Below are 26,074 nucleotides of genomic sequence, written 5' to 3'. Positions count from 1 at the left end.
CGGGTGGCTCAATCAGTGGCTCAGTCTTTGACTTTGACTGAGCCACTGATTGAGCCAGCTGTGCTGATCAGTGATATCTTGAAAACCTAACCTGTTGGTGGCCTTTGAGGACTGGAGTTGGCCACCCCTGGTGTAACCCCTCCAGTAACAGAGGGTCTGCAACCCTTGGATTAGTAGAAAGAAAAACAGTGCACTAGAGATCAACGAACTTTAGGATGTGTAGGCCTGGATGGGGATTAGTATCACACAGCCTACATTAACAGCATGCATAGAAGCAATCAGTTTGTATGGGTTGTGCGGTGTGTGCATCAACCTTTTTTTTTTTACAAAGAAAGAAATGACGCTAGGGGTGGAGATGGAGGCGGAGTTTGGATGCACATACATAAATTATATCTGATGGTAAACTTTTCATCGTGCGCTCATTTTGTGCACCATAAATGCGTCATTCTGAGTATATTCATGTGTGTGAACTTGACGCGCTCAATGCAAAGAATAAGGGAAGGTGCGCCAAGCGGGAGGGCGTGAATAATGACTTAGACATATGTCATTAATCATTTTCAATGAGAATTGTATATTTTTATGCAATGTTCTGTTTCATATACATACTGCTGCCCCCATAGAAGGTAATATTTCCCATGCTGTACTCTCCTCACTCTGCATTCACCTACTCCAAGAATTGTTGGGAGAGTCAACACATCAATGGCAACCGTCTGGAAGGTCATATTTGAATGTTCTGTTCATGTGATACCTCTGTAGTTTAGAGCAGATTTTCTATATTGCGCTAAGTACAGTATAACATACCTTCCAGCCGATTCATATTGCAGCAAGGATTCCCTATGTTGGCACCAATTTTTTTTTGGGGGGGGGGGTATCTGAATCATGGAGTCTCTTAGGGTAAAAAATCAGCAGTGGCTCTAAGCTCCAGGACTTCCTGGGTACAGTGAATATTCTATTATTTAAGAAGAGGGTTTTTGCATTCGTTCAAGACTCACATACTCTGCCTCAATACAAAAACGACATTTTCTTTACCAAACACTTTTAATTTGATGTGAAATAAAACTTTGAATACCATTGAAAATTATAACAGAACATGTTTAGAACTTTTCTTCCTTTGAACCCCCCCTGGATCAATATTAATTTTCTTCGTCCTATGTACAGAAGAGAGTAAGGTAAATTGCAGATAGATGTAGAACTCTTCGAAGTGCTCCTTTCTATTTATTTATTTATTTATAAAATGTTTTACCAGGAAGTAATACTTTGAGAGTTACCTCTCGTTTTCAAGTATGTCCTGGGCACAGAGTTAAGATGACAAATAATACATGGTTACATTAAGTGAGCAAGGTTATACATTATACAGGTAGTCCTCATTATCCAACGTTTCACTTTACAAAGAATGGCATATCCAACGCTTTACAATCCAACCCTATGGGCCGTTTTTCGACGTCAGAATGCATTATCCGACGCCTGAATGCGTTATCTGACGCTCACCACCACTGATTAACATGGGACTCACTTTACAACGGTTTCACTATCCAACGCTACTTCCAGAACGGATTCCGTTGGATAACCGAGGACTGCCTGTATACAAGACATAGCATGCACAGTTAGAGATAATATATATTATAGGCGTATGTAACAGTTACAGACCAGATTTAAATGTGAGACAGCTTTAGTTTTGAAAGAACTTAGACTAATGGTGGCTGTGAGAGTCTCCGGTAGATTGTTCCAGTTTTGGGGTGCACGGTAAGAGAAGGAGGAGCAGCCGGATACTTTGCTGAACCTTGGGACCATGAACAGTCTTTTGGAGTCAGATCTCAGACGATAAGTGCTGCGTGTGGTAGGGGTGAGGACCTTGTTCAGATATACGGGTAGTTTGCCCAGAAAGTATTTGAAGGCAAGACAGGAAAGATGAACTTTACGCCTAGACTCAAGTGATGACCAATCTAGTTCTTTGAGCATTTCACAGTGATGTGTGTTGTAGTTGCATTGGAGAACAAAGCAGCATAGTGAGTTGTAGAGGGTATCAAGTTTGCCAAGGTGCGTGTGGATCTTAAACCAAATGATTACATTTTTTGGGTCAAATGAAGAAAAACGGAGGCAGCATTGTGTGTGATGGCGAGCTGCCCTATCACGTGGGGGCAGGCGTATCATGCTACGTTATTGTCTGTAAAAACATAATCAAGTGTTTCCACTAGAATCTCCTGACCTGGACATCTGTGGGTATTTACAAAACGGATACAGGATTTATGCAAACGCCTACATTCTCTGCAGAGTCGATACGGACTTCACCCCATGTCAGGTTAGGGAATAAATCAATAAACTGGATTAAAAAAAAAATGTCTTTCAATAAAGTCTGCATCAGGTTTTTCATAAAAAAAACAGTGAAGCCGCAGCACGTGTCACGGGCAACTTTCACGGGCTTGGCGTAAACTTTGCATACGTTTTGGAAGACCCGCGGCTTGCAGGTAAATGTCGGGCACCGACATTGCACCAGCCTGCAACATTGTAGCACAGGAATGTAGCAAATAATGCAGCACTCATCTGTACAATCTACAGCTATGGTGAGCACCTGGAAGCACCACCAACAACTCGAGGGCAACTCTGTATCTACCAAAGTGGCCGTCCTGTCAATGCTTAACCAAAAATCGCTGGAGACTCCCATGGGGATTTTCTGCTGAAAACAGCCTTGTGAGAGTATATGGAATTTACCTCTGAAATTCTATAGGGTGCAGACCCAGAAACCGTTATTGGGTCACTCCCCATATCTACAGCTGCTGCTGTGTCCTCCAAACACTAGGAAATGACTCTTATTAACATGGATAAGGGAGAAGAAACACCACACAAATGTACAAAGACGAAGTCTAGAAGATGTATGTGAGGTGGAAATGATCTAAGCGGGCAACCTTTTTTTTTCAAGCGTGCCAATAAATGGCACAATATTTTTGGTGGGCCACTGTCCTACTGCCCTCCTACATCCACTCACCCCCTTTAGCACACTCACTCTCCCCCCTCCATCTCTCACTCAATCCCCCTCCTCCTTCGGTCTCACTCAATCTCCACCCCCCACCCCGTCTACTAATTTGACCTTGCGAGTGGGGGGAGGCCTCCGGTGTCGCGGAGGAGGGGAGCTGGGGCCTCGCGGGTAGATGCGCAAGTTGGGCACAACTTCCAGTGCAGGAGATGGTGGGATATGGGTTGGCCATCCCTGATATAAGTAATATTTCTTATTTAGCTACAAACACAAAATGACCATTATACAGTAAGCTTACACTAATGTAAATACAATCTAATCTATGAAAAGGGGGATGTGAGGGTGTAGAGATAGTCAGTATTCATTTGATACTCCACACTTATTTTCATGGGGATTCTCTCGTACTGTACCTACAGTATAATGCTGCTTTACAAATAACACAGAAGGTGTTGGTTAAGTAACTGTGTTCACTTTAATGCATCTTCAATGAACCTGACTCGGGGTGACTGGCTCAGGGTGACTATCTCAGGGTGCCTTGCTCAGTGTGCCTGCCTCAGTGTGCCTGACTCAGGGTGCCTGCCTCAGTGTGCCTTGCTCAGTATACATGTCTCAGTGTGCCTGACTCAGGGTGCCTGGCTCAGTGTGCCTGCCTCAGTGTGCCTTGCTCAGTGTGCCTGCCTCGGTGTGCCTGTCTCAGTATACCTGTCTCAGTGTGCCTGACTCAGGGTGCCTGCCTCAGTGTGCCTGTCTCTGTGTGCCTGCCTCAGTGTGCCTTGCTCAGTATACCTGGCTCAGTGTGCCTGCCTCAGTGTGCCTTGCTCAGTATACCTGTCTCAGTGTGCCTGGCTCAGGGTGCCTGGCTCAGTGTGCCTGCCTCAGTGTGCCTGCCTCAGTGTGCCTTGCTCAGTATACCTGTCTCAGTGTGCCTGTCTCAGTGGGCCTGCCTCAGTGTGCCTTGCTCAGTATACCTGTCTCAGTGTGCCTGTCTCAGTGGGCCTACCTCAGTGTGCCTGCCTCACTGTGCCTTGCTCATTATACCTGTCTCAGTGTGCCTGCCTCAGTGTGCCTGCCTCAGTGTGCCTTGCTCAGTATACCTGGCTCAGTGTGCCTTGCTCAGTATACCTGCCTCAGTGTGCCTTGCTCAGTATACCTGTCTCAGTGTGCCTGGCTCAGGGTGACTGGTGCCTTAGCTGCAAACATCCCGAAGGTGGGATTACTTTCTAACAGGAGGTCTCTGGAGAAGGGATGGTGCCTGCAGGACAATAGCTGCAATCCTTTCAAATTGCTTTTTTAAAAATCTCAAACATTTTCGGCTGTTTATTTAACCCTTTACAGCCAGAGGGACCAACGGTGCATTTCTGAGCATCGCATTCCAGCCTCTCTCAAAGGGATGGTGGTAACTGGGGGGGTAGAAATCCCAAATATTCTTATGTTGCTCATCAGTGCTTTTTTTGGCAACTATTTTTCTGTCTGCACAACTAACATATTTGCGTGCTAAACCCATAGAGCAGGTTCTGCAGCTGGCGCCCATTGAGGGGCCGAGATGTGGCCCTTGGCTCTCTGCTCCCGCTAACTAGATGCTTTAAGCAGCTACGTGCAGGTTTTCACACCGAAACTCATTGGTAACTTAAAGTGGCATTGGCTCGAGCCATTGTTTTGTTTTAATGCCTGCAACAGTTGCTGAGATTGAAGGCAAAGTAATTATCGACGCGGCTAATCAATCTCTTCTCCCGTGATTGATCGGCAAAGTTCCTGTTTCCCAGGGACCCCAATATTTCAAAAAGGAAGTGCTGTGGCTTCCTAAATGGTTGCAATAGAAACCCAAGGAAGTTTCATACATTAAAAAAATGGCGTAAAGAGTGAAAAAAAGACGTAAAAAAAACGCAGTAAGTATTATCTAAGACTACACAGCTAATTTGTTACACAAAGCTGCTATAAGGGAATGTAAATATATACGTACTGATATTGTACATGCTGAAATATAGTCATTTAAAATCTTTGAACGTATATAAAAATACATTACGATGAGCGCGTGGCTCTTTCACGCCTGTTTTCCGATCTGACCCCCTCTGGAGAACAAGGTGAAGGGCCCTCCCATGGGGTGTTATTTATCCAAGTCCCCCCAAAAAGTACACCACCAGATTACATTTCAAACCCCATTGCTGTCAATAAGATTGTTTCCAGTGATTAATCTGGTGCTGTTTTTTTGCAGTATTTTCTGCACTGGTTTTCTAGGTGGGAGACTGTGATAACCAGTCTCAAAATCTCCCTGGTGCAGTCACAGAGGCAAAACAACGTCGGTTTTTTCGTTGACAAATCTTCTGCTATTCGGATAAAGCAGGGGTGCTCAACTCTAGTCTTCAAGACCCCCCAACAGGTAAGGCTTTCAGGATATCCCTGCATCAGCACAGGGGGCTTAATCAGCGGTTCAGTCGAAGACTGAGCCGCTGATTGAGCTCCCTGTGCTGAAGCAGGGCCTAATTGAGCCACCAATGCTGAAGCAGGGACTAATTGAGCCACCCGTGCTGAAGCTGGGATATCCTTAAAACCTGACCTGTTGGGGGGTCTTGAGGACTGGAGTTGAGTTGAGGTCTCTTTCCCCCCTGCATAATAACTCACATTTGCATTTCTTTCAAGCAACAACGGGGTTAAACACAGCCTGCTGCATATAAGTGCAGGTCAAGATCGTATCTCCTTAACCCTTTACTCCTCTTTCTGCTGATCTGTCAGCTGCACTCAGCATCAGAAGTCGCCCCGGGGAAGCAGACAATTTGTTCACATTTTTTTTTTATATATATAGCAGAAAATGTGACAAGCAGCAAAGACGGGAGAGGCGGGGGGAGATGGGGAGAGGTAGGGGGAGGCGGGGGGAGACGGGGAGAGGTAGGGGGAGATGGGAGAGACATGGGGAGACACGGGGAGAGGTGGGGAGAGGTAGGGGGAGACGGGGGGAGACGGGGAGAGATGTGGGGAGGCGGGGGGAGACGGGGAGAGATGTGGGGAGACGGGAGAGACATGGGGAGACGTGAGGAGACGGGGAGAGGTGGGGGGAGATGGGGAGAGGCGGGAGGAGACGGGGAGAGACGGGGGGAGACGTGGGGAGGCGGGGGAGATGGGGAGAGGTGGGGGGGAGATGGGGAGAGGTGGGGGGAGATGGGGAGAGGCGGGAGGAGGCGGGAGGAGACGGGGGGAGACGGGGATAGACGGGGGGAGACGGGGGGAGATGCGGGGAGGCGGGGGGAGACGGGGAGGTGGGGGGAGACGGGGAGAGGTGGGGGGAAATGGGAGAGACACAGGAGATGTGAGGAGACAGGGGAGGCGGGGGGAGACGGGGAGAGGTGGGGGGAGACGGGAGAGACATGGGGAGACATGGGGAGACGTGAGGAGATGTGGGGAGACGGGGGGAGACATGGGAGAGACGGAGGGGCGGGGGGAGACATGGGGAGAGACGGAGAGGCGGGGGGAGACAGGGAGAGGGGGGAGAGATGGGGGGAGACGGGGAGAGACAGCGGGTGAGGCGGGGGGAGACATGGGGAGACGTGAGGAGATGGGGGAGATGGGGAGAGACGGCGGGAGAGGCGGGAGAGACGGCGGGAGACATGGGCAGAGACGGGGGGAATTTATCAGACCAAAGAATGGGTTATTGGGAAACCTTGTGTACTCATTTAGTAAAGTCTCCCGGCTGCAAAACGGGTGCAAAAAATAGCAGCATATTTATCAAAGCAAAAAAATCCCATTAAAGCCGTGCAAATGTACTTTGATAGATCTGGTGCTATCTTTTTTTGCTCATGTTTTGCAGTCTAGATACTGTACTTTGATACCAACGCCCCTAAGTGTAGATCAGGGGGTGGCCATCTCTAGCCCTCAAGGGCCACCAACAGGTCCGGTTTTCAGGATATCCCTGGTTCAGCACAGGTGGTGCAGTCGAAGATTGAGTCACTGATTTAGCCACCTGTGCTGAAGCAGGGATATCCTGAAAACCTGACCTGTTGGTGGCTCAGGAGGCTACAGAATGGAGGCTACCAGATAGTCATGCGGAAGTCATCAAATAATTGCTGGACAAATGGGTCAAAACAGCAGAGTTGAAAAAAAAAAAAAAATATATATATATATATATCACTAACTAACACAAACAAAGAGTATCGCTGATGAGTGTGAATGTGAATAAATGGTGAGATTATTGTGCTAAAATCTAAATATTATAATAAAAATAAGTGATAAAAGTGAAATATCTAATCAACAATAATACTTATAAATCAAACATATCATGTGATAAAACAGATGAATAGTCCAGTTCAGAGAACAGTCTGTATGGAGGAGGTCTATCTTCTTTTCGTGATCCTGCCTGATCACAAATACCTACAAAAAACTATATATAGGGACTCCTCTTCCTTAATGTTACTTTTATGTCTAAAGCACTTATTCCCATGATCTGTTACTTATATTATCTGTTATTTATTTGATTACCACATGTATTACTACTGTGAAGCGCTATGTACATTAATGGCGCTATATAAATAAAGACATACAATACAATATATATATATATATATATATATATATATATATATACATATATACATACATACATACATACATACATACATACATACATACATACATACATACATACATACATACATACACGGTATGTTTAACACTTAACATCACGAAGAGGTAAATAGACAGGAGATTCAGGTGGTGGAGGGGAGCGATGTGGAGGGGGGGGTGGGGGGGAGAACTGCATTTCTGGCTGTAGAGAGCCGAGCTTCCTTGGCAGGTAACATGATAGTAAAACCCAGGGCAGCTTGTAAATGACATTGTGTGGGACAGTGTAACAAGCATTGCTTTGTGTAACTGCGGGAGCACCGCATGCCGCAGGATTCTCCTACACTCCCTCCAAACACTGCACTTTCTTTTCTCTCTTTTGCGGATCTGGCAGGGCAGTTGGCAGCCCGTTGGTGATGGACCCCAACAGCATCTGCAGGAAAACCAAACGCTTGGCTGGCAAGCAGGCTGAGCTGTGCCAGACGGAGCCAGAGATCGTCAGCGAGGTGGCCAAGGGTGCCAAGCTGGGAGTACGCGAGTGTCAGCACCAGTTCAGGTCAAGGAGGTGGAACTGCACAAGTCACAACAAGTACTTCGGAAAGATCCTGCATCAAGGTAACGGAGTGCAGGGATTCTGGGAGGTGCCAGTAATACCCAGTAGAGTTTGAGCATTAGTACAGTATGTACTGCAGGGCTACCCCACCTTATTACTGCTGAGTGCTAACAGTCAGACTTATTTTACCGTGACTTCCACGAGATTGACTTTAAGAGGATGTATACTGCTCCCTGCAAGAAGAGGTTTAATGGTGCTTCTAACTCACCAATTTAAACATAACCATTGGTAGAGATAGGCAAATGGTGTCGGCGGATTTGGATCTGCCGCGGATCGTCTCGTTCTTTTGGTCGGCGGATTTCTGTGGATCCATCTCAAACATGGCGATCCATCCGCGGGTTTCGCAATCCGCTGGCGGATTTTAAGAATCCGCGCGTGGATTGCGGAATCCACGGTTGGATTGTTAAAATCCACCAGTGGGATTGTAGCCAATGGCAGTTTTTGATTCATCCACGCGGATTGAAACTAACAATCTGTTAATGGATCTTATGCCGCAGAATGGATTTTGAATGGAAAACTCGGGAAAATCCGGGGAAACAGATTTGGACTGGTTCTACATCTCTAATTATTGGTACAGAATGCTTATATTATTTACCATGCCTACGAACATCCGAAAAGATCAGGGATTGACACAAGCTGGCCTATTCCACTGGCTGCGAGAAGTGTATATCTGTGAGGAAAGCGCTCTTTTCGACGTATTCTAAAACCTGTTCTGGCGCGTCCAAACCCTACCAGACAGGCTTTTTTAGAAGCGATTTCATTAACGCTCTGCAGACCCGCGCGTTATGGTCAAAATGTCTCAATCTCGCATGTGTTTTCCAATTCGCTGGTATTCTAGTCCCTCCGTTAAAACCAAAATGCAAAATGGGGTGGAAATACTCGCAAATGTGATCTCGCCAGATTACCCCAATAAATGCAGAATTAGCTGTTCAAGTGGGGGCTGGGAATCCCTAACTCAAGTAGTTGAATTACCTTTTTTTCATGCCCTTTTCTATCTTTTTCTTATACTGTCTACACCAGGGGTGCGCACACTTTTCAATCTGCGCCCCCCCTGCCTGCTCTCACCCCCTGCTCGTGCCCCCCTCTTTACCTTGTCTTCGGCGTCAAATGACCCCACAGCGTCATTTGACGCTGCATTGCCACGGCGACAAGTCGCCGAAGACAAGGTAAGGGAAGTTGCAGAGGCCTCACACGATCCCCCCGGCATTTAATTTGAATGCCTTGGGGAAGAGCGTGGGACCTCAGCCACCACTGCACCCCCCCCAGTTTGCGCACCCCTGTTCTACCTAATTATGTACATTGCTGCAGACATTACTAGGCAATCATGCCGGGCTGGAGGAGTTGAACGGCCAATGTAACGCTGAGGGCCTTTAACCCAGCCAGGGCATTAGAGGCCAGTAATGCCCTTCGCTATGTGGATTATTAATATAACAATTTCAATGTATGTGATGTATAACACACACACACACACACACACACCATCAACATTTCACAATTGAATAAAGGGTTCCTTTTACCCCCTTCAGTAACAGTAACATGCCCAGTTTATACAATGTGTACAGGCATATCCCGGTTTAAGGGCACTCACTTTAAGTACACTCGCGAGTAAGGACATATCGCCCAATAGGCAAACGGCAGCTCACGCATGCGCCTGTCAGCACGTCCGGAACAGCAATACTGGCGCCCTACCTGTACCGAAGCTGTGCGCAAGCGGGGAGACTATAGAGCCTATTACACATGCGTTATTTACATCAGTTATGCACGTATATAACGATTGCAGTACAGTACATGCATCGATAAGTGGGAAAAAGGTAGTGCTTCACTTTAAGTACATTTTCGCTTTACATACATGCTCCGGTCCCCTTGCGTACGTTAATGCGGGGTATGCCTGTACTGTTTCTTTATTCGCTCTGAATGTTCGATTTAAAAAGATGGGATAGTTCAAAAAAGGAGAATCCTATGGAATACGGCGAGATCACGCCATGTTTTCCGCTACCTACTGGTTTGTCAAACCGTGCAATTTGTCATGTACAATACCGCAGCTAATAGAATAGTCCCCAAAGTTTCTTAATGAGAAGGAGCAGCTCAGTGAGTAAAGACACTGACTGGTTCAATTCCCGGTGTCGGCTCCATGTGACCTCGGGCAAGTCACTTTATCTCCCTGTGCTTCAGGCACCAAAAAATAGATTGTAAACTCCACGGGGCAGGGACCTGTGCCTGCAAAATGTCTCTGTAAAGCGCTACGTAAAACTAGCAGCGCTATACAAGAACATGCTATTATTATTATATTATTATTAAACAGGATTTTTTTTTAGCATAGGATGAATACCATTATTTCAGCTTGGGGACCCCCTGCTCCCCGAGATACCTCCGTAGGGGGCGCCGGTAGCCGCTCGGCTAGCATGGTTCATGTAATTGGCACCCGCGCCCTGCGGGCCAACAGTTATCCCTGACGTCCTCCGGTTCGGCTTCCAATTGTGGCGCGGGAGCTTTAAACTTCACTGAGCTACCGACACCCCCTTTGTAGGTCTGTATCTCGGGAAGCAGGGGGTCCCCGGAGCGGAGATTAATAGGGTTCAGCTTCAGAGACCCCCTGCTTCAAATCTATGTTATAAAAATAATAATCATTTTTTTAAAAAAAAGTATGAATTGCTCCTTTAATACAGTAAAAAGGTTTGAGATAAACAAATATTGTATCATAGGTATGAAAAATAGTCATGGATGAAATTAGGTCGCCGTTTTAAAACCAGTAGAGAATAATGGGGGCGGTGTACGTGGGGGCGGTGTACGTGGGGGCGGTGTACGTGGGGTCGGTGTACGTGGGGGCGGTGCACGTGGGGGCGGTGCACGTGGCGGCGGTGTACGTGGGGGCGGTATATGTGTGCCTTGTAGTTCTTATCTGTCCTCAATTTCTGTGTGTTTTTTTTACATGCCATCCGTTTGTTATATTGTATCCAATTTTCACTGGGCACTGTTGATAGAGTAAGGCCTCGGGCATGGTGCCTCGGGCCATGCTGAGTCGTGCTCCTGCTCTGCCTCGCCTGCTCAAACTGGAGCTTTTTTGTGCCCTGGCAGGCGAGGCAGTGAGCGTGCTTTGGGGGCGGGGCGAAGGCGGAGGCGTGGCAGGAGGCGGGGCTGGTCCCTCGCTCCCACTGGATGTGAGCGGTCACGTGACCGCTCCTCCGCTCTCCTGAGCGGCAAATTTTAAACTCGCCTGTCTCCTCAGAATTTCTCAGCCTCCGCACGCATGCGGAAGCAGCTGCTAAAGCCACGCTGATCACAGATGAAGGGGGTAAGCTCATCTGCTCAGCACGGCTCAGCGGGGTCTGTGGGACTTATTAGGGGTGATATGCAGGCCTTATTAGGGGTGATATGCATCGAAGCCTCATGGTTCCTAAACTGGCACACAGTTTGTCAAAGAAAAAAAGTCCCATCCAAAAACCACAAAACTGTTTTCTTTCATTGATTATCATGATTATTCTGTAATGTTATAAATTGCTCAATATGTACAAAAATGAAATACATATTGGTTGAACAACATAATATATAAAAACAGTAGAATAGCAAGTACTGCAGATATAAATGAAGCACAGAGTTGGGACTAAATTGACTAACATTGGGGAAAATATTATTTAAAGGATTCCTGTACTGTATTGGTATTATTTTGATTGCTAAAAGGCAGTATAAGGCCCGAGCTGGCTGAGTCCTCTTTGGCCCATGTCAGATTTAAACAATTCAGAAGTTTCATCATTTATTCCACTAAGATCTATTCATGTCAAATTTGTTCTGTTCCCCTAATTTTGTTTAGACTTGTTCTTCCTTCCATGGTGATATCAATAATGCCTTTAAATGGCCGTATAGGAAATTCAAAGCCTATTTGGCCTGGTTCAGGAGACTGGAAGAATGATACCTGGAGAAGCCGTTGAAGGTTATCAATAGCGATAAAGTAGGTGGTTATTCCAAAAAACAGCCAGGCAAAAACTCCACAAATATAAGGTCTTCACTACAAGATAAGCGGAGAAACTTCCAACGACCGAAAACACTGGGATTTGGGCGCTAAAAAATGGCATTTTAATGGAAAAGTGATGTTTTTTTTATCAGTGACACTCCACTGAAATCTATGAGATTTGGATGCTAAGGATCAGTGAGGCTGGCTCCGAATTAGTGAGATTTACAGATAATCAGCAAGAGTTGACAAGTCCGCCAAAGTAAAAAGTGGATGTGAAGAGGCCAGCATCGGCTCAGTCCATAATTATGTAGACGTATTTTCAAGGAAAAATGTTATGGCCCAAAAGATTGGAATTTTGATGAAATAAATAAGCAGATCTCTGGAGCCATTATTCTATCACACATTTTGCACGTGACCTGGTTCAGGCCAATTTTTAACTTGTTTATTTTGTGGTTGTAATAATAACTTAATTTCATATAACTCTTTTCTGTGACTCAAAGCGCTTCACAATCACAGTATAGTGAGCAATACAGAGCACATACTTATTTTTACAGACACAGTCCCTGCACAGGTGAGTTTACAATCTATGATTCTTAGTGCCTGAGGGACAGGGAGATAAAGTGACTTGCCCACGGTCACAAGGAGTTAACACTGGCAATTGAACCAGGTCCCCCTGCTTCAAACTCAGTGCCATTCTCAGAGTTAGGCTGGGGCCATAGAGGGTTGAGCAGAGCTGAGGTGCGCTGACGCTGAAATTGCGCGATTTCATGCCCATGCAGGCGAGCCAGCGGGCGCGATCGGAGGCGGGGGGAGACTGAGGGAGGCGGGGCAGTGACGTCGCTGGGCCAATCGCCCGCGACGCACCGACGTCAACGTCACGACGCCGACGTCACGGCGCCGTGATGTTGACGCTGCTCCGCGCTGATTGGATGTTTTCAGCCGACAGCGCTCTGAAAAACAGCTTGGCTGTCGGCTGAAAAATCCAGCGCCTCAGCACGCCTGCGGACGCTCGCGTGAGCCCACTCTCAAGGCACCCTCATTGAGGATGCAGGGGCTCAGCGCGGAGCGTCCGCATGGCTCAGCGCGGCCTGTCCTTCTATGGACCCGGCCTTAGTGTCTTTACTCACTGAGCCACTACTTCTCCAGGTACCTATAGTATGTGACATTGTATATCTTCACAAGTAAACAGATAATGTCTTCCATGGAGCTTGCAGGGCTGCATACAGTAAAACCTGCTCCAGCTCCGAGTTTGTTGTTGAAGTAGCAGAAGTTATTTTTGTCGTACAGTAGCACGTCGTTCTCTTTCTCCCCTGCAGGCAAGAATCACATTATTGCTACATTTTACACAAGTCCTCAGCTTTACTGCTTAAACACGTTCCCCTCGTGTTGTAATGAAGTAATTACAAATGCTCCGAGACAATGTGTGGGTTTAATAAAAGAAAAAGAATGTTTCCCTGTCTGCAACATGAGTTACTGTGCCCCTGAGGATCTGCTCCAGGTTTGTCTCTGTACAGACAGTGAGGTGCTTCACTCGTGTGGTTGTCTCCATCTTTCTCTGTCCCACATCTATATGGCGATGTCCGCGTTGAGTGGAGGAGGTATTCATTATGGCTGTCCTTTACCAAACCTAATGGATTTAAAACAGCACCCCAACTGCCATTAATGCGTCAGAATCACTTATTTTGGATTTATGACTGTCTGAGTCGTAAATTCAGGTGAAAGTCCAAACTGTTGACTTTTTGAACTCGATGAATTTAAAGCATTTTGGAAAAAAAAACAAAAAAAAACGTGCAATCCTGTCTATGTGGGATTTGTTTGTACATATTTGGAGACCACCATGAAATTCAGGGTAATATTCCTCACCCCCTTGAGTGCCCGAGACAATCAAGGTAATTACAAATAGGACAATACACACCAAAAGGAGTGCCCGAAAAGTGTGTTTTGCCAGTGTAGAAAAATGTGAAAAACGCAAGATACTGTGATGAAGAAATACACTAAACTGTTGTCATGCTGAGAAAAAAAGAAATAGAGTCCAGAAAACCCATCATAGTCCAATGATATAAAAGTCCATAATTCTGCTTAGAATGGGAGACTTTATATGAAGGGCGGGCCCAATGCAGCTCTGATATAAGGAGGTCTCAAAGTCATCAGTAGTAATCTCACTGAAGAGCACAAAACAGGCTTCTTCAATGGAATAATAATATTTAATATGGAAGACCACAGCCCCGCAGCAAGGGCAGGAAAGACATATCATCGGCGCAGCCCCAGGACGCCAGTGCTTTGTGGAGAATGCTGCGGGAAAATGATTTCCGGAACTGAACCCACCAAACGCTTTGAGGAGAATAGCCCCGGCTCCAGGCGTCTGGAGGGAAGCCTCACAGGCGAGGGCTTCTGGGACAGAGATGGAATCCGTTGACATCAGCGGAAACAGAAGTCAATCCCGAAGCATCGGCAGCCCTGGGCTGCACGGATTCGACATGTCTCCTGTTCTTGTGAGTGCATTAGTGTTCTATTTTTATTTCCCTTATTAAACACTATTATACCATTGAGGGACCCTATCTTTTTTTCAGTGGGCTTTACGAAAATGGAGGTAGGAATCCCTGAAGTTACCAGCGACATACATGAAAATGTCACAAGACTACATTTCACTGTGCAGGGTTTTCTCCATAGACTTGTTTCTGATAAAGAATATTCCTTCCGGACCTCAATGTGATCTGCTTTATCAATATGCAAAAGAAGACGATGATCATAAGATTAGGGGCAAGAAAACAGCTTTTAAAACGTGTGAACTCTGGTTCAAATACCAGTGTCTGCTCTTCTTGTGACCTTGGGCAAGTCACTTTATCTTCCTGTGACTTGGGCAGCAAAATGTGATTGTAAGCTCTTTGGTACAGGGACTGATTGTGCCTGGAAAACCCTACTGTATTTACAGCAATGCATACATTGTCAGCCCTATTTAAGACAATGGTCGTATCATATTAGATGATGCAAACTACTATATTACAGCCCCCGTGTCAAATATGGGGGCATCTTGTGTCAGGGATCAGCGGGGAAATTCACGGGGAGAGTCTGTAGTACAGTTTCACTTGGGGTTCTTGTAGGTAGCTGGAACCACTTGTCCGGATCCGTGGTGCGATCCTGGCGGTCAGCTGGGAGTTCCGCGAGGAGCAGGCAGATGGGGTAGTCAGGCGATCAAAGGTCGGGGCAGGCGGCAAACAGCCGAATGGTCGATCAAAGCAAAGGTCGGAGCAGGGAGCAGGCCACACAGTATGAGGACTTGTCGGAGTCGGTATGAGGTATTGGCAATAGCCAGCAGCAAGTCTGGGAGCTTCCAAGCAGCAATGAAAGCAAGACAACCTGCCTCCGGGGTAGCAAGCTTGTTGTGAAGCACTGGAGGACAGGGCAGGTGCCTTCTTATAGGCCGTGGAAAGTCAGGTGGTGTAGTCAGCATAGCTGCCTACCGAGGGCCTGTACAGAATGATGCCTGGGTCCTTATATCTTGTTCCTACTTCACTCCTCAAATAGTAGTTCAGATACTCGAAGATCCGAAGTCAGAGTTTTCCTCTGAATACACATGGATGCCCGTGTGTGTGTGGCACCTCAGCTTCAACCTAGGTTGAACTTGATGGACGTACGTCTTTTTTCAACCTCATCTACTATGTAACTATGTAACCTCATCACACGATCTCTCTGGCTGTTTGAGCATAAAAAAGGGTTGGCAGATTCCCAGATCCAATCCTGTCATAAAAGAAAAGAATGTTATTAAAATAACATGCACTCAGGATTTCTGCTTTAGGCCGCGTCCATAAGGAACGCGAGCGTGCGCACCGGCGTTCACTGGGTGTCCCCGCTCGCCTGCAGCAGGAGAGATCCTGTCCTGCATGCAGAGGCGATGGGGGGGCATGTTGGGTGGGGGGGGGGGGGGCACGGCCGTGATGTCACAGCGCTGCTTCGCCCTTATTGGGCGAAACGCTCACGTGACCCGGCCATTGCGTGGCAAAGACAGAAATATTTTGTCTCGCCGTGCATCGTTGGCCTCACCGCTCACGTGCGCGCACTATGCATATTGGCCTCCAGTGCTTTGCTTTTGGCGCGAGCGACATCGCTTGTGCCGTAGTAACCACTGTGGACGCAGCCTCAATCGTCAAAGTCCTGCAGGCCGTCGTGGTTATCGCAGCTCGGGACTATTAAAAGTAATATTTGATTTGGATGACAAAGTTAAGGTAAACTGTAAAAAAGAAAAAAGTTAATGTATTTTAAAGCAGCAATACAGGTTTCATTTGTATTTTTATTGCATGTTTGAAGCAGGGAGACTCCGGAGCGGATCTGTGTTAATTTCAGCTCCGCAGACCCCTTGCTTCCAGAGATGCGTACCTCTGCTGGGGCTGCCGGTATCTCTGCAGCCAGGGAACTGTGTGCCTAATGAATTGGCGGCGTTTAAATGTCCCGCGTCCTGCGAACCAATAGGAAGCTGTGACATCATCCGGTGTGGCTTCCTATTGGCCCGCGCGACCGGAGGCTTTAAACTGCACAGAGATACCAGCACCCTCCTACGGATGGTAAGCATCTCTGGAAGCAGGGAGCTGAAATGAACACGGATCAGCTCCGGAGACCCCCTGCTTCAATCCTGTCACAAAAATAAATAACCTGTATTGCTCCTTTAAGAGCAGATATGTGGGGCCGCTGAATTAAAGGAGCATTTTAATTGACACACATGACTGGTGATGCAGCGCTGTGTCCTAATGCTACACGTAAAGCAAGTGACCTATCAACTCAGCTACAAGTGGTTTATCCACTCCCGCCAGCCAGCGCACTACGGCCCCCACAGCTCTGCTAACCTATGGAAAATGAGAACAAGGCGTTCAACGACCAGCAGCGTTGCATGAAGGTGCCAGAGCAGAGGTGTGTGCAGTGCAAGGATCAACATGCAGGGCTGGTTTCATATTTTAAGAAGGTCTCAGCCAAACGTTGCAGCCGTCTCACACCTGTCCTAAACCTAATTTAACCTCTTCTATGTCGCGGACGTAGGTGAGTGCCGCGAAGGCCAGCGGCATAAATAACTCCTTCCATGCTGGAGAAAGCCATCTTCTCCACAGCACTTGGGTTATCTGTATTTGTGTTAATAATAACTCAGGATGGGACGACAGCCGAGTAAAGACAAACCGAGGCAGCCTATGTATTTAAGGATTTGGGCTTCTCGTTCCCCAATGTTTAAAATGCTCAGTAGAGCCTTTTTTTCACTAACTGAGATGCAGCTTGTGATGGAGCAGGGAGGCCCCAACGTGATCCCGTTGTGAATGGAATCTCACCGGCGCCTTCCTACATGTCTGATTCGTGAGTTATATCATTGCCTCGGGGTTACCTGCGGAAGGATCTCTGCAAGACTGCAATCCTTTCAGTGGGCCTTTTGAAAAAAAAAAAAAACAATATATGGCTAAGGCCACTTCTGAAGGGCTGGATTTAAGAGGCTGCATTCGGGGTTTGCTGAAATAAGGGACCAGGTTGAAGATTTAGGTTCAGAAATAGGGCAGATTTGGAAGAGAGGCTTGGGAAATCGGATGAAACAAGAGACTGACTAGATCTAGGAACTGCATGGTCACGGGATATAGGGTGTACTTATATGGTCTGGGATTAGGGTTGCTAGGTGGCTTCCCCAAAAACACCGGACACAATGATGGAAGTTTTGATGAGCTCGAGACACACACCCCTCTCATGTTTCTCTGCTCCATGCTGTTTACTCCTCACCTTGGCCCCACCCCAGGCTCCTGACACCTCCTCCTGATTGGCTGCATTACCCAGCAGCAGCCAATCAGGGAGGAGTAAGCTGCCCAGCTCCCTAGCAACAGCCCTGCTCGGGAAAATCCCGCGGCCCCCCAAGCCAGTGAGGTCACTTTGTCCAGAGAGGTAATACTGGACACATACATGTCCAGTATTACCTCTAATATTTTACTGGACAGAGTTTCCAAATACAGGACAGTCCGGTTCAATACTGGACACCTGCCAACCGTAGCTGAGATGTAGTCGAATGTTTGGGATTTTCGCAGTGCAGGACATATCATTGAATTGAGGGGGATGGGGTGCACGAAATACATTTTAAGCCACTCTGACATTGAAGAGGTTCATATAAATGTACACAAAACAAACACACAGCTATACACACGCACACAGCACCTATACACACACGCACACAGCACCTATACACACACGCACACAGCACCTATACACACAAATATACAGAGATATCAATAGCCGTAAAACGTCACGTAATTCCAAAAATGATGTATACCTATCCTAAAGATCCAGCCAGAGGCACAACGGGGGCTGGGTGAGGGGGGCAGCTACCTCAGGCACAGCCTGATGGGGGGGCACAAAATTCCAATTATTAAAGCATTTTTGGGGTATATTCTCAAATCTCAGAGATCGTTGTTCCTTGCAATCTGACCCAGAAGCCCCATTCACTTCAATGGGACTTCTGGCTCATATCGTATTAAACGGCGATCTCCGAGCTTTGAGAATATGCCCCTGAATTTCAACCATCCGTTGCGGTCGAGCGAGGGAGGTGAGGGAGGGGGCAGTTGGTGAAACTTGCCCCTGATGCAAAAATACCTGGTTCCGACTGTGTGCAGCCAACCTTATTACGTCCGTTGACCCAATGCATTGCGTTACCGCTACAGCGTTATTGCCACAAGTTTTAGTACGAGCTCCACTGAGAACAACGGTAATGCGCACGCTATCGCCTTAGCGCATGCAATATTTACTGCGTTATGCATTATTCCGTGTCAGTTGGGTAATTACGTTGGATACACCTGTGTGGGGTTAAAGGTTCTTGATATTCTATGAAGAAGCACATTTTCACTCGGGCCCCTTTTCAAGATGCTGTGAAGTCATGTTCTCCAACTCAAATGAATGGAGCTTCAATGTGCCCAAGCAAGAGAAAGACGGTTATACTTTATATTAAATAGATGCCCTAGATCCAGGGAGGGACTGCCTCTTTAGCAGTTTGGGCACATACAGTAGCTACTTTAGTTCTCTACTGTATATAACAAGGCACACGTGGTGCAATAATGAGGCACAATATGGCACTAGATATATAACAAAACCCATTCAAATCAATGATGTTTTCCTTTGATATACACTATCTAGTGCAATTTGTTTGCCACAGAATTGCCCAATCTTGCCTTGACACATAAGGGTCCATGTATCAAGGCACAAGTTGTGTTAATTCTAGGACTATATATATATATATATATATATATATATATAAAATCAAAAAATAAATAGATGATACCATTCTGTGGCTAACGAAATGCTTTTATTTGTGCGAGCTTTCGAGATACACTGATCTCTTCTTCCGGCGATGTTACAATGAATGAAGCAAGGATAACTTAAAAACAGTGTCTCTTGGAATGTTATCTGTGCTTGTCCTTCCCCCGGTGTGGATGTGTTTTATGGCTAGAGGTTACCCTTTGACACCTCTAGCCATAAAACACATCCACACCGGGGGAAGGACAAGCACAAATAACATTCCAAGAGACACTGTTTTTAAGTTATCCTTGCTTCATTCATTGTAACATCGCCGGAAGAAGAGATCAGTGTATCTCGAAAGCTCGCACAAATAAAAGCATTTCGTTAGCCACAGAACGGTATCATCTATTTATTTTTTGATTATTGAAGCTCGGCTAACACGGTACTGATACCTCTACATATATATATATATATATATATATATATATATATATATATATATATATGACCATGCAGCAAGCTTAAGCCTATACGGAACCATGTTAAAATGGTTTTTGAAGCAAAAGGTGGCACTGTGTGCTCATTTGCATGTAATTTCCCAGAATCCCTTGCTGCAGTGGAAGTGCTGTGTGCTGGGTGATAATGGTGAAAGGCGGGGTTGCAGACCTGCCTAAGACATGCCGATAAGCATACAGTTGTATTTACATTTGCATATTTGCATTGCTGTGGAGGGTTTTTGTCACTTTTTTTACTCACCATAACTTAACTCAATATATATATATATATATATATATATATATATATATATATATATATATATATATATATAATAGATAAATAGATATCTATATATATAATAGATATCTATCTATCTATATCTATATATATCTATCAATGGAAAAGATCCAATTGGAAGCAATTGTATTTTCTCTCTTTGCTATATCTCCACTTTTGCCTTTATATATAACCCCAAGAAAGTACAAATAGAGGTTTGTTTTGCCCCAATTTTGCCTTGATTGGTGGGTCGAAGATTTTTCTCTGATCTGATGTAATGACATTGCGCTGGTTTTGGCCCCGTTTTGCTGCTGGCAGACTTTATTACATAGTGCCCTGTGTTCCTGTGAGTGACATGTCAGCGTGCTCTCCTCTTCCTGCAGATATCCGCGAGACGGCGTTCGTGTACGCGATCACGGCGGCCGGGGTGATTCACGCGGTGACGCAGGCCTGCAGCATGGGAGAGTTGCTGCAGTGCGGCTGTGAGGTCACGCGCAGCTGGGGACCGCCGCCCCCGCTCGCCATCGGCCCCGGTGCCGAGGGGTCCGCCTGGGAGTGGGGGGGCTGCGGAGACGACGTGGAATTCGGCTACGAGAAGTCCCGGCAGTTCATGGACGCCAAGCGGAAAAAGGGCAAGAGCGACATACGGACGCTGATAGATCTCCACAACAACGAAGCTGGGAGGCTGGTAAGTCGCAGTAGCCTCTCACGCTGCCTTCCTCCAGGGGGTGCTCAACTCCAGTCCTCAAGACCCCCCAACATGTCATGTTTGAAGGATATCCCAGCTTCAGCACAGGTGGCTCAATCTGTGGTTCAGTCACAGACGGAGCCACTGACTGAGCCACCTGTGCTGAAGCAGGAATATACTGAAAACCTGACCTGTTGGTGGGTCTTGAGGACTGGAGCAGAGAACCTCTGCCTTAAGCACTTATCTGCTACTGAGACCCAGATCCCCATGACAGTGATGGGGTTAATGGTCCTTCTTGGGCCGTAAAGAAGCAATCAAAGCAGCATAAAAAAAAATATATATATTTTTTTAATTTGTTTTAATACATGAAGCCTTTGATTACTTTTATTGAAAACAAATTACCTAAGCTGCTGATCAATTAGTTCTCCCGTGATCGATCAGCAAAATCCTCTTTCCCAGGGTTCATTAAATGGCCGCCTTTCAGTTTAAAATCAATCCTTCAGCGAGTGCAACTCAGCAGCTACAATGTATTCTTATATTACTAAGGTAGCATATATTGTTACAGTTTACAGCTGAGAACAGTGGCAACAAATGATCCCAAACGAAAGTGTTGCAATCATTTTGCACTGCTGGGGAAGTGGGCTAAAGCCTGCTATAGAAATCCAAGGATGATCAGTATATTAAAAATAATTAAAATGCAATTAAGAGTTGAATTTTAAAATAAAAAAAGTTAGTAAGTATTATCTAATACTACAGAACTGATTGCTCCTATAAAACAGTAATCTCCTAGTGTAGCATGTCACATGTCCGGGGACACCCCCTTAAGTAAACATGGTCATCATTTAATATGCAGTGAAGCCACTTCCCAGCACAGGAAAAGAGATAAGTTCCATGGAAATTAACAGGAGTTAAAAGGGTCAGATTTTCAGGATATCCCAGCTTCAGCGCAGGTGGCTCAATCCGTCCCTGCTTCAGCACAGGTGGCTCAATCAGTGGCTCAGTAAAAGATGGAGCCTCTGATTGAGCTGCCTACGCTGAAGCTGGGATATCCTGAAAACCTGACCTGTAGGGGGGGTGTAGGAGGGGCGGGGGAACTTGAGGACTGGACCTCTGCTCTATAAAGTGTGATAGCGCAGAACGGAATAAGGGCCTATTTCTAAAGCGCTGACTGCGCAGGACGTACAGTGCATATGGTTTTGCAGTGAGGATGGCTGACATTTACAATGGCACGAGGGTGCTGGGAGATTTCACAGTGACATACAGTGTATGTGATTAGGTTGAAACAGGGAGAGACAAATGCTGCTCATATAATGTCTACATTATAGGATGACATGTTTTGGGACCAGGTGAGTGGGACTCCCTCTTTACAGCAACAGCGCTATCTCTGCTGCAAGTTGGAAGACAGAGACTGCACAATATGCAGTGCGGAGGGCATTCTGTAGGCATGTCCAGTACGGCAGGACGGATTGGCCTAGTAGCAGCAGCTTACCTTTGAAGTGGGATAACTAGTTCACTGCAGCTCTCCGAGTTCACCATCACACCCAGCACAGTGCCCTCACCTACACTCCGCCTGTGCGGTCACTCACACGTACAGGGCATCTCGGCTCTCTTAAATGTGGTCATAGAAAAGTATTTTAATGAAAGAGCCGAGGAGGCCAGGAGCCTCGCATGAATCAGGAATTAATGAGCAGCGTGCGGTGGATCGGAGAGGCAGCCGTGTGGCCGTGCAGCATTCCTGGGGAATGGCGGGTTTTGCCTGCAGGGGAATGAAGGTGCATTCCTTGGGAGAAGCAGCTAGTTTTATCTCACCAGTCTATCTCTGCACCTCCTCCCCTGGCTCTCTCTCCTATCTCTCACTCCCTCTGTCTCTCTCCAATCCTGTCTTGCTCCGTTTCCTAGCTTCTGTCTCCGTATTCATGCTATTATTCCTTTCGGTCCCTTTGCGCTCTCGCTTCTTTTCCAACACAAAGCAATAGTAATTTTATTTCATATAGTGCTTTTCTCCCAATGGGACTCAAAGCGCGTCACAATTATAGTGTAGCGCGCGGTACGCAGCACACAGGATTGTTAAAGGCTCGGTCCCTGTCCAGATGAGCTCACAATCTATTATTTTGGTGCCTGAGGCGCAATCAGAACTTCTGATTGGGCAGTGCAGTTTTTATGTTGCTGCGTCACTTCATGGCAACGCATCAGCATGTGACAGTGACGTCACAACATCAGTAAGGACGACTGCTCTCTGACAGAGGCTCTGCTCTCTCCCCATATTTCATAGCATGCGGGCTCTGTAACGCGATACCAATTTTTTGGGGTACAAAAGCACCCCCTCAAGTGGTTGCAGTACTGCCTGAGGCATGGGGCGATAAAGTGACTTGCCCAAGGCTAAAAGGAACCGACACCAGGAATTGAACCAGAATTGTCCCTTGATTCAAACTCAGTGTCATTGTTATCAGTCAGTGTCTTCACTCACTGAGCCGCTCCTTCAGCCTGGTTCATGTAGCAACCCCCCAGAGGACAATATGAGTTTAACTCCTATGTTACTATCTTGTCCCCTGAGCAATTCTTTAGACGGCAATGAACCCAAAGTGCAGAATTTCAATATAAACTCCCAGACACTTAATGTGTCTAACGCTTAGATCTCCTGAACCATGTATATTTAAAGAATGAAAACAATATTGGAAAGGGCAAGAGGAGATGTCTTAAAGCGAGGTAAAAACAAAACAAGGTTGTGTAAACTTGGCCCGGTTAATAATCTGGTACAAATATAAGGAAGTTCATTTATCTGCATGTTTAGCAAATTACATAATCCCGAAAAGTGTATTTTAAAAGGAAGTATGGGGGATAAACGCTTTAAATACATTTTTACGATAAAAAATGCAAATGTCTGCACTCCAAGCCACTGAGTGTCCCATCATGTCCACTTAGTATGTACTAGATCAGGGGGGGGGGCAACTCCAGTCCTCAAGGGCCACCAAGAGGTCAGTTTTTCAGGATATCCCTGCTCCAGCACAGGCGCCACCCATGAACTAGGGCCATATTGATTAATTAGTCCTTTACGGATTAGTAAATGTGGCCCATACCCATTTACTGCCAGTGTCAGTGATGCATTGATGAACCCTCTGGCAGTGAACGAGTTCATCTTTACCCAGTAAAGTATGCCATCCCGAGTCCCATTCTTCCTTCCTTATCCAATCTTGTACCCTTTGCTTTGTTGTCTCCAGGCTGTGAAGAACTACATGAGGACAGAGTGTAAATGCCACGGTCTGTCCGGCTCCTGTAGTCTTCGGACTTGCTGGAAAAAGATGCCGCACTTCAGGGAGGTGGGTGACCGGCTGCTGGAGAGATTCAACGGAGCTTTCAAGGTCATGGGGGGCAACGACGGGAAGACCATCATCCCTGTGGGACACAACATCAAACCCCCCGACAAACAGGACCTCATCTACTCTGCCGACTCCCCAGATTTCTGCCAGGCCAACCGTAAAACGGGCTCGCCAGGGACTCGGGGGCGCGTGTGTAATAGCACCGCTCTGGACGTGGGGGGATGTGACCTGCTGTGCTGTGGGAGGGGACACCAGGAGGAGACGGTGGTGGTGGAGGAGAACTGCCTGTGTCGCTTCCATTGGTGCTGTGTGGTCCAGTGCAAGAAGTGCGCCGCCCGAAAAGAGCTCAGCCTGTGCTTATGAGACGAAGCCAATAAACAGGAGCACGGATACTACCCCCAACTCATTCATCAACTTAGTGTGAGTCCATCAGGCACCCAGGGATGGGCCATAAACTAAAGATGCAGACGTGGTGACCCTGGCAGAGACGTGATTTGGCTGAGTGGAATCAAAAGAAGCTTTAGCACTATAGACTGGGGTCCTATGTCATGACATCCTGCTCTTCGCAGTGATTGTGTTGGGGTAATAAGTGTACGGACAGGACTGGAGCTCCTGAGAAAAAGACATGTAAAGCAAGTGATGGAGAGGATGGGCCAAGAAGACCCTTCTGTGTAAACTCCAGATGGATTTTCCTATTTGAGAGGGGAACGTTTTTGTCTCATTTGAAAGACACACTAAAGCTGCCCCAAAGCACAATGTAAAGAGACAGGGAGGACAAAGTACTGCAGGCAATTGCCCTGTGCCTCACACAGCTTGTGTACATCACTGTGGTTCAATCGGTTGAGGGGTCATCACGTTATCAACACTGTTGCAAATAACTATGGAGCTGGTCTGTCCAGCACAGAAGGGATTAAAGGACTGGTGTGACCGTACATGGTCAATTGCCCAGTGCCTCATAAATTCTGAAAGCAGCCTTGCTGCCATAAAAGAACAAACGGCACAATAAATACTCAGCAACTCACAATCATCTAACTTCCACGCTTCAACCCTCACACCGGTCAATTCTTCCTTGTCCTTGATCCTCCTAGGTGTTAGGAAGTGGTTGTAAGCTGTGTGTTGCACTTGGGTGAAGTCCCAGAGTAAAATAGGGATTGGGGTGGTTATACGAGAGACAACGTGAGATTTTCATACACAATAATGTTGTTGATCTAGATGCTTTCATGTGGTCAGGCCTCACTATGTTTCTGCAGAATAAAGAGTGGATAAGGCAAAAAAAAAATCCACGAATACCCACACTGTGAAACATATTATAGTCAGAAGTGTCTGGGCATTTCCACAACATAGACGTAGGCATGGACGTAGGCATGGACGTAGGCAAGGGTGCAGGCATGGATTCAGGCATGGACATAGGCATGGACGTAAGCATGGACGCAGGCATGGGCACAGGCATGGACGTAGGCATGGACGTAGGCATGGATGCAGGCATGGACGTAGGCATGGGCGCAGGCATGGACGTAAGCATGGACGCAGGCATGGGCACAGGCATGGACGTAGGCATGGATGTAGGCAAGGGTGCAGGCATGGATGCAGGCATGGACATAGGCATGGACGTAGGCATGGATGCAGGCATGGACGTAGGCATGGGCGCAAGCATGGACGTAGGCATGGATGTAGGCATGGACATAGGCAAAGGCATAGGCATGGACGTAGGCATGGGCACAAGCATGGACGTAGGCATGGGCGTAGGCAAGGGCGTAAGCATGGGCATAGGCATGGATGCAGGCATGGACGTAGGCATGGGCGTAAGCATGGACGCAGGCATGGGCACAGGCATGGACGTAGGCATGGATGCAGGCATGGACGTAGGCATGGGCGCAGGCATGGACGTAGGCATGGATGTAGGCATGGACATAGGCAAAGGCATAGGCATGGACGTAGGCATGGGCACAAGCATGGACGTAGGCATGGG

The 26,074-nt window shown here is 46.9% G+C and overlaps 1 protein-coding gene across 3 annotated transcripts in view; it reads left to right on the top strand.

The window, feature by feature from the left end:
- Positions 1-25,449, top strand: part of WNT6 (Wnt family member 6) — a 69,448-nt gene extending 43,999 nt beyond the window's left edge. The window contains exons 2-4 of one of the 3 annotated variants that reach the window (XM_075609642.1): positions 7,919-8,134; positions 20,484-20,788; positions 24,007-25,444. In XM_075609642.1, the coding sequence (XP_075465757.1) occupies positions 7,919-8,134; positions 20,484-20,788; positions 24,007-24,468 (983 nt within the window). In that variant the 3' untranslated portion in view covers positions 24,469-25,444. Of the gene's footprint in view, positions 1-7,913; positions 8,135-20,483; positions 20,789-24,006 lie in introns of all 3 variants that reach the window. The other 2 variants (XM_075609643.1, XM_075609644.1) reach the window with 2 other exon arrangements.
- Positions 25,450-26,074: the final 625 nt, after the last annotated feature.

This window comes from Ascaphus truei, chromosome 7, assembly GCF_040206685.1.
Source record: "Ascaphus truei isolate aAscTru1 chromosome 7, aAscTru1.hap1, whole genome shotgun sequence".
NCBI lineage: Eukaryota > Metazoa > Chordata > Amphibia > Anura > Ascaphidae > Ascaphus > Ascaphus truei.
Note: the sequence above shows the minus strand (reverse complement) of the source record. Positions and strands in the feature narration are given on the sequence as shown.